Source organism: Scyliorhinus torazame, chromosome 13 (genome assembly GCF_047496885.1).
Source record: "Scyliorhinus torazame isolate Kashiwa2021f chromosome 13, sScyTor2.1, whole genome shotgun sequence".
Lineage (NCBI taxonomy): Eukaryota > Metazoa > Chordata > Chondrichthyes > Carcharhiniformes > Scyliorhinidae > Scyliorhinus > Scyliorhinus torazame.
The window spans coordinates 113450179-113463394 of NC_092719.1; the positions used below are offsets into that span (position 1 = coordinate 113450179).

At 52.4% G+C, this 13216-nt stretch overlaps 1 protein-coding gene across 1 annotated transcript in view; it reads right to left on the bottom strand.

The window, feature by feature from the left end:
- Nucleotides 1-13216, bottom strand: part of dnah1 (dynein, axonemal, heavy chain 1) — a 1119271-nt gene that overhangs the window by 524456 nt on the left and 581599 nt on the right. The window contains exon 39 of the mRNA XM_072472076.1: nucleotides 3726-3845. Coding sequence (XP_072328177.1) covers nucleotides 3726-3845 — 120 coding nt within the window. The remainder of the gene's footprint in view (nucleotides 1-3725; nucleotides 3846-13216) is intronic.

A 13216-nucleotide genomic window follows, 5' to 3' on the forward strand; every position in this document is an offset into this window, starting at 1 on the left:
AGCAGAGTATTACAAGCACTCCTGGGGTGTATTCTCCACCATCTGCCACCGGTTCCTGATGCAGCCGAGAATCACAACAGAGGCAAAATAAGGCGCCCATCTTGTTACAATGTCCGGACCTCCGCCGGCGGTGGCAGCGAGCTACATACCCTGTCCTGGCGGGATGATGCAGATGGGTCATTTGAACCTATTTGCATTGATTAATAGGCTGGACACCCAATTTTCCATGTCTCCTTGATGCTCCAGGCCTCTTTGTCACGATTTCCGCGGGTGTGTATTGGTGCAAGTATTTTTAAGTATGGTCCTGATGCGGTGGGCCTCGTGGTGGGTCAAGGGGGTAAGTATTTAATGTTGGTGCCCCCAAAGTCCATCAGAGGGCCCTATTCCCTCCCACAAGCAACCCTGCCTTCCCCGCCCCCTATCAGAGACACCAATAAGACCCCCACATCAGGCCCACCCATATTAGAGACCCCCCATATCAGAGACAGATAACCTCCACTGTATCAGAGACAGAAGCCCCCCCATATCACAGAATACCCCCCCCGGTCAGAGACCCTCCCTATCAGTCAACTCTGCCTGGAAGATAAAGTGCAATCCAGGCAGAAATTGAAAAATCACTGCTTCCTCACTTGAAATGAAATGAAAATCGCTTATTGTCACAAGTAGGCTTCCAATGAAGTTACTGTGAAAAGCCCCTAGTTGCCACATTCCGGCGCCTGTTCGGGGAGGCTGGTACTTATCTGCCCCTTACACCTGCTGCTTCAGACAGAAGTGTAGAAAGCAGCAGCTGTTACTTCATAAAATAACAAAATACACCCCAAATTTAACCCCCTCAGTTCCTTTGATTTGCAAGACTTCTATTCGTTTTCAACGGGAAATAGCTTTTAGTAGGTTATAATTGACAGGAATACCTTCCAGACAGCCAGGTGTATGGATTGATTATTTTCATCTTCCTTCATGCTTGACTGCATCTCAAGTAGAATCATAGAATTTACAGTGCAGAAGGAGGCCATTCAGCCCATCGAGTCTGCACCGGCCCTTGGAAAGAGCACCCTACTTAAGCCCTACACCTCCACCCTATCCCCCTTTATCCCCGTAACCCAGTAACCCCACCTAACCTTTTTGGAGACTAAGGGCAATTTAGAATAGCCAATCCACCCAACCTGCACATCTTTTGGACTGTGGGAAGAAACCGGAGCACCCGGAGGAAACCCAGGCACCCACGGGGAGAATGTGCAGGCTTAACACAGACAGTGACCCAAACCGGGAATCAAACCTAGGACCTTGGAGTTGTGAAGCAGCTGCGCTAACCACTATGCTGTAAACCTAGGCACAATGTTTGTAAACACCGAGGAGACAAGTGCTTCAATTTACTATTTTTATCAGCAAAAAGCACTTAACTTAACTGCTTTTGATATAGTGATAACCTATCAATCATAGCTGGGTCACCCTCACGCATGCATGGTGTGGGGGTTGACCCAGCAATTCCCATGCGTGGTCATGGGAAGGGGGGGGGCATGATTTGTGTTGTGGGGGGATGGGGTGTCTGGGGCCAGCTGCCAGACCTCAGTATCGGGCCAGCCGCTCAACAAGGCAGCCCAATAGTGGGATTCAGAACGGAATCCCTGGAGCTCCCCTCCAAGAGAGATGAATTGCTCTTGGCACCGCTCCTAGTGCCAATGCAGACCATGAGCGATTCTACTCTGGCTGGAGAACATAAATGGCTCACTTAAATATGTTAATCTGGATCTCGCCCAGCGAAAGCAAGATTCAGATTGTGGCATCTTGTTGGATCTCGCAAGGCATTCCGAACATTGCAAATCTTGCAAGAAGCCTCTTGTGAGATTTAACGGCCTCGTCTTGTCACCTAGTCAGGTGTGATGAGGCTGTTCAATCACGCGCGTTCGGCGATTGGGCGGAGAATCCCTGATGATGTCAAAATCGGGTGCAGTGCCGCTTTCGCAATGCTCCGCCCCCGGGAAAGCAGTGTACTCTAGGAGTACGCCGCATACCGTATCCACAGACTCAGGCCATTGCCTGAGGCCCGCCCCGCAATGCTCAGACCCCGACCGGCCGAGTTCCCGACGGTGTGGGACTCTCATAGTCTCAGCTGTTGGGAACTCAGCGTGGCGGCTGCGAACTCAGTCAAACGTCGCTACAGTGGGGGGAAGGCCAATCCGCGTGCAGGGGAGGCTTTATTTGGGACTGGGGCACTGTGGGGGGGGGGGGGCGGTCCGGGGCACGCAAGACAGCCAAAGGGGGGATTATTTTTGCGGTCCGTGTCAGCAGGCTGCACCTGCCATGAAGCACAGCGCGGTCGCTGCAGGCCGCCGCCATGCGCTTGCGCAGCCACGGACCCGACAATTCTCCGGGCAGTACCGGCAGCTAGAGCTGGGAGCTCTAGACTGCCTGGCTGCTGCTCCCCTCCCCGGAACAGGGAATCAGTGGCCATTTTGCGCCAGTTTTCCTGGTGTAAAACACTATCGTTTTCATGCCAGCGTGGGGACATAGTCTCCCCAAAGGGAGAATCCAGCCCCATATCTTCGAAACGGACAATCTTGCCCTCTGTTTTTATTTAACATCTCCAGCATCCACATTATTTTGCTTTTATTATGACCACTGCTTCTTCCACTTCTGGAAAATGATACAGCCGTACACCATTCTGTTAAGGAGTTTTTCTTTACTCTCTTTTTGATTGTCCTGCTTTTAACCTTCTATGCATGGTCCTTGGTTTTAGAAATCCAACTACCAAAAAGAGAGCTATTGAACAGCCTCATCACACGTGACTAGGTGACAACACAAGGCCGTTAAATCTCACGAGAGACCTCTCGTGTGATTTGCAATGTTCGCGAGATCCAACAAGATGCCGTGATCTGAATTATGCCTTCGCTGGACGAGATCCAGATTAACATATTTAAGTGAGCCATTCGACTTACTTAAATCTGGTTAGGGTAAGTGCAGGGTGGCTCCCTGGCCCTCCCCCTGGAACATGGGCACCTTGGTACTACCCAGCTGGCAACTTAGTACTGCCGTCCTGGCACTGCCAAGGTGCCTGAATGGCACTGCCAAGCATGCAGGAGCATTGCCTGGTTGCCAGGGTGGCAGTGCAAGGGTGCCTGAGTGCCAGGGTGATACTGCCAAGGGTCAGGGGACAAGGGGGGGACATGCCCATGAAATGAGGATGGAGGAGTAGTTTGAAGGGTGGAGGAGTGCCGGCAGGTAATTAGGGACCTCCGGGAGATTGGGTGGGTGATGTGTGGGGTTTGTAGAAGGAAGGGTATGCTGTAAGGGGGCTTCGGGGGGGCCTGAAAAGAGGGGATCCCCAGGGACCCCATAGTGGAGTGTCTTCAGTTGGGAGTGTGGTGTTTGTGTCTATGTGAGTGGGGGGTGACATTGCCCATGGATGTGGGGTGTTGGGGACCCTCAAGCTCACTTAGAGATCGGGGCACCCTTCAAAATGGTGGCCCGATCTCTGAGTTCAGCTCCCCAGTGCTAAAAAAATTTGAAGTGTGAACTAAACTGGTGAGAAATTCCTCATGGCCCAAAAATGTGACTAAGTGAATTGAATAGCGGTGGGGAACTAGCCGATAGAGCCAGCGGGAAACTCCCAAAAAAACCGCCACAAATTAACTTTGAAATTTTGGGGGCGAATTGGGCCCAATATATCTTTTTTGTATGTTTCTAAATAACTAGAGTTTTGATTAATTGATCTATTGTGTTCTGACCTCTCTTGGATCCAAAGGCTTAAAGAAGCAATCCAACAGTTTGAGAAGGCTGCAGGTAAGATTACTGTCCATCGAGGCGATCACCTCTTTCACCGACATCCGCACAAAGAAAATTGCCGCCTGTGGTAAGACAAAAAGGAATAGATAGTTCAATCAATAACTGCTTTATTTTGAAATGCTTTGTACAGATTTACTAAGGAGGAACAAGCAACCAATAGCCAAATCTAGTGAAATCAGGCTGTTATCCATTGGCATATACAGCAGTGTCCACATCTATGTCAATAGAATGTGTACTGATTCCAAGATAATTCTGTATATCATGTGAGTAGAACATTATTTTTTCCAGTAAATCTTGTGGGAGTCAGTCGTAAATGCATATTCCCTGTAAATTCCGAGCAAGGAAATTGTTATGGGTCCGGGTTTACAGAACCCCAAAGTGTTTCATGGAGTTCAACCGACCCAGAACTTTTAATAGATTGTGGTGTGGGAAGCACATGGCGTGCTCTCCAGGTGTGATACAGCAATTATGGACAAATGGTTTTTAAAACAAAATAATGTTTATTCTATGAACTCAAGTTAACCTTTTAAAAACAAACATTGAATATCTTAACACCCATTACTTCAAAGATAACCCCAAAAGACTACAACACTAAATAATCTTTCAAACTGTTCCTTTAAACATCCAAAAGACTTCAAACCTTCAAAAACAGACATGAGGTTACATTCAATCTATTTATAGTCTTTGGATTTGCAGACATCAACAGACCAGCTCTGTGTTTCTTCCTGCAGCTCTCAGCAAAACACACAGACACTCCCAGCTGCTTCCTCAAACTGGAACCAAAAGCAGAAGTGAGCTCAGCTCCCCCCACCTCTGACATCACTTCAGTAATATGATCAGCTCCATTTCCTTTTTAAAAAAAATATTTATTTTTAATTAAAGTTTTGCAAAGTTTTTCATAATAAATAGTAATAATCCTAACACAGCAAAATAGAGTGAACATTAACATAGTGCAAAAAGAGAATATACAATAGCAATTGACTAGACGTGACCCCACGCGTCTCAGTCTTCCCACACCCTCCCAACGGAGCACTGACCCCCACTCCTCGACGGGTCGCTGCTGCTGCTGATGTTTTAATTTTCCCTCAGAAGCCATCGGACGGTATTATGCCCCCGCTCAACAGCGGCAGCTCTGTACACTTGGCAAAATTATTTACACACATAAGTAGGCATCTGTTCGTGGTGTTGTCGTCCCTTGCTTCTCCCAGACGGAGTTCGCTGCCGTTGTCGTCTCGTTCCGCTTCTGCGCACTTCCACTTCTGCGGCCCTCCCGTCTTCCCCGTTTTCTCTGTTCCTGTGGACGTTAAGTTTGTTAACGTTTCCCTGCCTCCCCCCTCCCCCTCCCTGGTTCTCGTCTATTGTTCCGTCTCTTCCCTCTACCCCCCTCTCCCCGCTCCTGCCCACCCACCCCCCCTGTGGCTCGCCTTTCCTTCCTCTTAGATTTAGCTGCCCCCCACCCCCCCACCCGGTCTATCTCTCCCTCTCATGCTTTGGCTACTCTTCCCCGTTTCTTGGCTACCTGGCTATTCTTCTGCTTGTTTGTTGGCCACAAACAGGTCTCGGAACAATTGGGTGAATGGCTCCCACGTTCTGTGGAAGCCATTGTCTGACCCTCGAATTGCGAACTTGATTTTCTCCATTTGGAGAGATTCCGAGAGGTCGGACAGCCAGTCTGCAGCTTTGGGTGGTGCTGCTGACCGCCAGCCGAACAGGATTCTACGGCGGGCAATCAGGGAGGCAAAGACAAGGGCGTCTGCCCTCCTCCCTAGGAATAGATCTGGCTGGTCTGAAACCCCGAAGACCGCCACTTTCGGCATGGCTCCACCCTCACCCCCACCACCTTGGACATTGCTTCGAAGAATGCTGTCCAGTACTCCACAAGTCTGGGGCAGGACCAGAACATGTGGGCGTGGTTGGTTGGACCTCCTTGGCACCGCTCACATCTGTCCTCCACCTCCGGAAAGAACCTATTCATCGGGTTCTTGTTAAGTGAGCTCTATGTACCACTTTTAGTTGCGTCAGGCTGAGCCTTGCGCACGTGGAGGTGGAGTTGACCCTATGCAGTGCTTCGCTCCAGAGTCCCCACCCTATTTCGATCCCCAGGTCCTCCCACTTCATTATTGTTGCATCCAATACGGTGTCGGCCCCTTCTACCAGTCGGTCATACATGTCACTACAGTTTCCTTTATCTAGTGTGCTTGCGTCCAGTAACTCTTCCAGTAGTGTCTGTCGTGGTGGTTGTGGGTATGCCCCTATCTCCTTTTGTAGGAAGTTTTTTAGTTGCAGGTACCTTAGCTCGTTCCCCCTGGCTAACTGGAATTTCTCTGTCAGTTCACCCAGTGTTGCGATCCTGCCGTCGGTGTATAGGTCCCTGACTGTCAGTGTCCTTCTGTCCTGTCCCCATCTTTTGAAGGTGGCGTCAGTCAGTGCTGGCGTGAACCTATGGTTGTTGCAGATGGGAGCTTTACCCGACATTCTGGTCAGGCCAAATTGTTGCCGTAGTTGGTTCCAGGACTGGAGGGTGGCTATTACCACCGGGCTGCTGGGAGTGCTTTTTGGGTGGGGTTGGGGATGGGTGCGCCACCGTGGCGAGGGCCCGGAGGGAGGTCCCCATGCAGGAGGCCTCTTCCGCGCACACCCACTCGGCTTCTGGCTCCTTGATCCATCCCCTTATTCGCTCGGCCGTCACCGCCCAGTGGTAAAGTTGTAGGCTTGGGAGGGCAAGCCCCCCCTGGATTTTTTTTTGTAAGACCTTCTTTGGGATCCTAGCATTCTTCCCCCCGCCCCCCCCCCCCCCCCCCCCCCCCCGCCCCCCCATACGAACACCATGATTAGTTTGTCTAGTGCTTTGAAAAAGGCCTTGGGGATGTAAATCGGGATGGATCTGAATAGGAAGAGGTACCTGGGCAGCACGTTCATTTTGATCGTCTGGACTCGCCCCGCAAGGGAGAGTGGGAGTGTGTTCCATCTTTGCAGGTCCTTTTTTACTTCCTCCGTCAGACTGGTGAAGTTCCATTTGTGGATCCCTTTCCAGTCATGGGCTATTTGGATCCCCAGGTAGCGGAATTTGTGTTGGGCTTGTTTAAGCGGCAGTCCCGTTAGGGCTGCCCCACCTACTTGTGGGTGTACCGGGAAGATCTCGCTTTTGCTCATGTTGAGTTTGTAGCCCGAGAAGGCACCAAACTGTTTCAGGAGCGCGATGATTCCGTCCATGCCGCTCTGTGGATCCTAAATGTAGAGGAGCAGGTCATCTGCATAGAGTGAGACTCTGTGCTCTCTGCCTCCCCTTCGGATCCCCCTCCAGCTTTTTGCTGCTCTGAGCGCGATTGCTAGTGGTTCGATCGCTAGAGCGAACAGCAGCGGGGACAGTGGGCATCCTTGTCTGGTGCCCCTGTGCAGCAGGAAATATCGGAAGTTGGTATTGTTGGTCCGTACACTCTCCATGGGAGCGGTGTATAGGAGTTTTACCCAGGGGGCGAACCCTGTTCCAAGCCCGAACCGTTCCAGTACCTCTATGAGGTATTTCCATTCGACCCTGTCGAAGGCCTTTTCTGCATCTAGGGAGACGATCACCTCTAGTGTTCTCTCCCTGGAGGGGGTCATTATCACGTTCAGCAGGTGCCTGATGTTCGAGGTAAGCTGTCTACCTTTGACAAAGCCCGTCTGGTCCTCTGCGACCACCTCAGCTACACAGTCTTCTAACTTTTTGGCTAGGATTTTGGCCAGTATTTTGGCGTCTGCATTCAGCAGTGAGATGGGTCTGTATGACCCACATTCCGTTGGGTCTTTGTCTTTCTTAGGTATCAGTGAGATTGAGGCCTGTGCTAGCGTGGGCGGCAGTGTGCCCCTCGCTAGCGAGTCTGTGAACATCTCCCGTAGGTGTGGGGCCAGTGCTGTCACTAATTTTTTATAGAAGTCTGCCGTGAACTCGTCGGGTCCCGGCGCCTTCCCCGCCTGCATGGAGCTAATGCCGTCCATGATCTCGCCCAGTGCTAGTGGTGCTTCCAGGCCCTGTTTTCTGCCCTCCCCCACGACTGGTATGTCCAGTCCATCAAGGAACCGTTTCATCCCAGACTCCCCCATTGGGGGCTCTGAGGTGTACAGCCCTTGGTAGAAGGCCTTGAAGGTTTTATTGATCTTTTCTGGTTCTGTTTCTAGCGTGCCTCTGGTATCCCTGATTTGTGCAATTTCTCTGGTGGCTGCCTGCTTTCTCAGCTGGTGTGCCAACAGGCAGCTGGCTTTGACTCCGTGTTCGTATAGGGTCCCATGTGCCTGGTGGAGTTGGTGCACTGCTTTCCTGGTGGAGAGCAGGTCAAAGTTCCTTTGTAGCTCTTTCCTCTCCGCCAGGAGCTCTACGGTCGGGGCCTCGGCGTATTTACGGTCTACCTCCAGTATGGAGTCGACCAGCTGCTGCCTAGCCGCCCTTTCCTCCCTATCTCTTCGCGCTTTGAAAGCGATGATTTCCCCTCTAAGTACGGCCTTTAGTGCTTCCCAGAACGTGGAGGGTGAGACCTCCCCGTTCTGGTTGTTCTCTGTGTACTCTGCAATGGCCCGTGATAACCTTTCGTTGAAGGCCTTGTCCGCTAGTAGGGTGATGTCCAACCTCCATGTGGGGCCATGTAGTGTGGAGCGTGGTCTGATATCACAATTGCGGAGTATTCCACCTTGTCTATCCCCGGAAGCACTGTTTTCCCTACCACAAAGAAGTCAATTCTGGTGTATACGTTGTGTACTGGAAAGAAGAAGGAGAATTCCTTCTCCCCCGGGTGGGCGAACCTCCAGGGGTCCCCCGCTCCCATCTGCTCCATAAAGTGACTGAGTTCCCTCGCCATGCTTGAGGTTTTGCCCGTTTTGGGGTTTGATCTGTCTGTCTTTGGGTCCTGCACACAGTTGAAGTCCCCCCCCCCCCCCCATGATTAGTCGATGCGTCGCTATGTCAGGGATTTCTGCCATGGTCTTCTTGATGAAGCTAGTGTCGTCCCAGTTGGGTGCGTACACGTTAACTAGTACGACCGGTGCCCCATCCAGGGCCCCGCTGACCATAATATACCGTCCCCCTGGGTCCGTAACCGTCTTTGTCGCCCTAAACATCGTCCTCTTGCCGATCAATATCGCCACCCCCCTGGCCCTTGTTCCATAGCAGGAATTGTAGGTCTGTCCCACCCAGCCCTTTCTTACCCACAGTCGGTCCTGCTCTCTCTTGGAGGAATACTATGTCGGCCCTCATATTTCTTAGGTGGGTGAGGACTTTGGATCTCTTCACTGGGCCGTTGAGTCCCCTTACGTTCCAGGTGACTATCCTGGTGGGGGGCTTCTGCCCCTCACTCCTGTGGGATTAACCATACTTACCTGGTGGATGCGTCCCTGCCCTCCGGGGTTTTGTTCGGGGGCCGTCCAGGATGGCCGCTGTCACTGCTCTCTCCATGCGGTCGGGTCCCTGCGCTCCAGGGTTTCCCTTTGTCCCGGGGGCACCCGACATGGCCGCCCACTGTGCGTCCGCCATGCGGGTAGTCCCCTGCACTCTGGGGTCTGCCTTCGTCCAGAGACTGTACTGGGTGGGTGCTTGCAGCGATACCTTGTTCCGATCCCTTGGCTGTGGCACTTTGTAGCCCTATTCCTTTTCTAGCCCTGTTTGTCCCTCCTTCCCTGTGTCGCCCCTCCCCGGCCTCTCCTTCCCTGTGTCCACCCCCCCCCCCACACCACCCCCCGGTCTCTCCCCTTTCCCCCTCTCCCTTGTAGCCCTCCTTTGTCCCTCTTTCCCCTGTTTCTGTCCCAGTTTGCTCTCCTGTTTCTGTTGAGTGGTCCCCCCCACCTCCAGCCTGGCACCTTCCCCCCTGTTGGGGGTGCGCTGCGGCCCTGCTTTGTTGCATGCCCCCGGCGCTAGCTTTCCCACTAGTACGGTGGCCCCCCTCTCGGGAGTTACTGTCTCGCTTCTCCCGCTAGTACGGTGGCCCCCCTCTCGGGAGTTACTGTCTCGCTTCTCCCCTGCCCGGCCTCTACGGTTTTCTGCCCGCTCTTTCCCTATCCTACCCTGCACTCCTCTTGCTTGCTCTCCCTTCTCCGCTACTCTCGTTTCCTCGTGCTGGGGCCTGGCCTCCCACCTGAAGCGCTCCCTCGGGCAGTGGTTTGTTCTTTGTTCAGGGTGCGCTCGCCGTAGCAGGGGTGGGGGAGGCCTGGCGTTGTCTCACCCCTCCCCTCCCCCCGTCGGCGTGTTGTTGCCCCCTGCCAGGGGTCCCTCATTTCTACCTTCGCTGGTGGTTTTCCAGCCCGTGTTCCACGACAAACATGTTTGCTTCAGCAGGGGCTGTGAAGAAGTATTCTCTTTCTTGGCATGTGACCCAGAGTTTTGCTGGGTACAGCATACCAAAACGCACGTTGCACTTGTGAAGAGCTGCTTTCGCTCTATTAAACTCGGCCCGTCTCATATCATAGATTATCATAGAATTTACAGTGCAGAAGGAGGCCATTCGACCCATCAAGTCTGCACCGGCTCTTGGAAAGAGCACCCTACCCAAGGTCCACACCTCCACCCTATCCCCATAACCCAGTAACCCCACCCAACACTAAGGGCAATTTTGGACACTAAGGGCAATTTTTCATGACCAATCCACCTAACCTGCACATCTTTGGACTGTGGGAGGAAACCGGAGCACCCGGAGGAAACCCACGCACACACGGGGAGGATGTGCAGACTCCGCACAGACAGTGACCCAAGCAGGAATCAAACCTGGAACCCTGGAGCTGTCAAGCAATTGTGCTATCTACAATGCTACCGTGCTGCCCCGTCTCCTGGCTAGGTCGGCCACAATGTCCTCGTAAATTCTAATGGCATGTCCTTCCCATTTGGTTCTGTTTTTCCTGGCCCAGCATAGGATTGTTTCCCTATCTTGGTATCGGTGCAGTTTAGCTATAACTGCTCTCGGGTGTTCCCCTGCTTTGAGCTTCGGGCGCAGCGACCGGTGTGCTCTGTCCATTTCTGGTGGGCTGGGAAAGGTTTTCTTCCCCACTAAGTTGCCCAGCATCTTGGCCACGTATGCCGTGGGGTTTCTACCCTCGATCCCCTCTGGTAAGCCCACTATCCTGACATTTTGCCTCCTCGAGCGGTTTTCCTGGTCGTCAACTCTGCCCTTCAGGCTCCCCTGTGTTGTGCCCAGTCTCGCCACCACCCTCTCCAGGACCGTGATCCGGTAGCTCACGTCAGTCGCTGCTTTCTCCAGCTCCTTGATGGTCGCCTCTTGGGCTTCCAGTTTCTTCCCTTGGGCGTCCAATTTCCCCTCTGCTCTGCCGAGGGCCTGCTGCACCCCTGCCAGGGCCTTGGCCATTGCTGCCTGCACGGCGACCTCTATGTCTGCCCTAGCCTCTGCCTTGTTTACCTGATGTTCCCTCAGCGCATCGGCAAAGGCTGCCTTCCAGTTCCAGCTCCCCCCTGGCCCCGGGGGAGACTGCACCTGTCTGCCCAGCCCTTTTTGATGCGGCGATACTTCCGTTCTGCCGCTTTGCTCACTGATTGGCTCATCTGAACTGGATCGCCCATCGCCCCGTCTGCCTTTGGTGCCCCTTCTCCCTCTGCTTTGGCTCCGTTCGGCATTTAGCCCCCCCCTTTTTTTTCCTCCCCACCTTTATTTATTTATTTATTTTCTCCCCCCCCTTCCCTTTTTCTTCTCCCCTCCCTTCTCTCTTTTACCACTTTATTTTCCCCCTCTTTTATAAAATTCTTCTTAGGTGAACTTCTTTTGGATGAGAACAAGAAAAGTGCAAAATGTTTTTAACATTTTTAAAGATTTCTTCTCAGAGTTTTGTTTTTGCAAAAGTTCTTGTGTCCTTCCTTTTCCCTCACTCACCCAGGTCGAGAGAGAGAGAGAATGGCTTCTGGTCCGGAGTCCCTCTTTGTTCCTGCCTTGTGGTGGTTGCCGCCGGGGCGGGGGACGCGTCGGTCGGACGGTCCCCGCTGCTGTCCCCGCAGCTCGGTCCGGGCCGCCGCTCGTCACACCCTGCGCTTTCCTGCTGGGGGTGGGGTGGGGTGTCGGTCGCTCCTCCGTTCCTTCCTCCCTGCAGGTTCGGCTCCCGCTTCGGTCCTGGCCGCCGCTTCAGTCCTGGCCACCGCTTCATCCTGGCCACCGCTTGTCCTGCCCTGTGCTCTGCTGCCGTGCATTGGGGGGGGTGCCACCAGATCGCTCCTCTCCCGAGGGCCCAGTTCCCCTGCTCCCAATTTCGCGGGAAACGTTAAAAACTGCGGGAGCCTTTTTGCTGCGACCGCTCCGCCCACGAACGCCTCCGGAAGTCCCGCTCCATTTCTTAAAGGTACATTGGTTAAACATCCATTTCTTAAAGGTACTCCCACATGATACCTCCCCCCAAGAAAATAAAATAAACCATCAACTTCAAGATGGTTTCATTTTTCACCTTTGAACCATCAATTAAGAAATGCACACAGTAAAAACACTTTATCGGTTAAAAAAAAAACAACACACGCAAACAGGTAAAATAATATAGTCCTGTTATAACCTGCCTACTTACCATTGGCTGGGGACTAATGACAATCCCACAATCCTGTGGGAGTATGAGCTTCCCCAATGAGGGAGGCGGAGAAACCATTAGTAAACTCCTCGTATAAATAAAGCTGGCCAGTTTAGGAACCAGCAGGAAGGAGTGTGCAGCAAGGGAAGTTGTTGCTGCTGTTATATATATATGTTATTGTAAATAAATGTTATTACTTTGTATCCTTAAAACTCATGTTGGATTCTTTGTGGCCCTCACAGAACTGGCGACGAAGGTTAAAGTGAATAGCTGTCTACACTGCTGAAGCCACCACCCTGGATTTTTGTTGGATACAGGTTGGAAGTTGTTTTCTATTACACCATGCCTCTGTACGGACGTTTGGATGTTTTTGATGCTGCGCTGGAAAGCTGGAATCAGTACACACAACGGATGCGTTACTATTTCCGGGCAAACAACATCACCGAAAACGAGCGCCAGGTGGTCATATTGCTCACCGCCTGCGGCCCGCATACTTTTGGGGTGATTAGGAGCCTTACGTACCCAGCTGCGCCGGACACCAAAACGTTTGATGAACTTGTGAATATAGTGGGGCAACATTTTAACCCAACTCCGTCCACGCTAGTCCAGCGTTACCGGTTTAATACCGCTGAGAGGACCCCTGGAGAATCCCGTGCCGATTTTCTATCCGGGCTATGCAGGATTGCGGAGTACTGTGACTATGGTGAGACCTTGTCAGAAATGTTACGCGACCGTTTGGTTTGCGGTATTAACAATGCGGCCACCCAGAGAAAGTTGTTAGCTGAGCCAACATTGACTTTTCAACAGGCCATTCAAATAATATTGTCCTGAGAGAGCGCAGAACGAGGAGTGCAGGAGCTACAGGGAATGGAAGTGCATGCCTTGGGGCGCAACCCCTTCCGTCCGAAAACGTCCC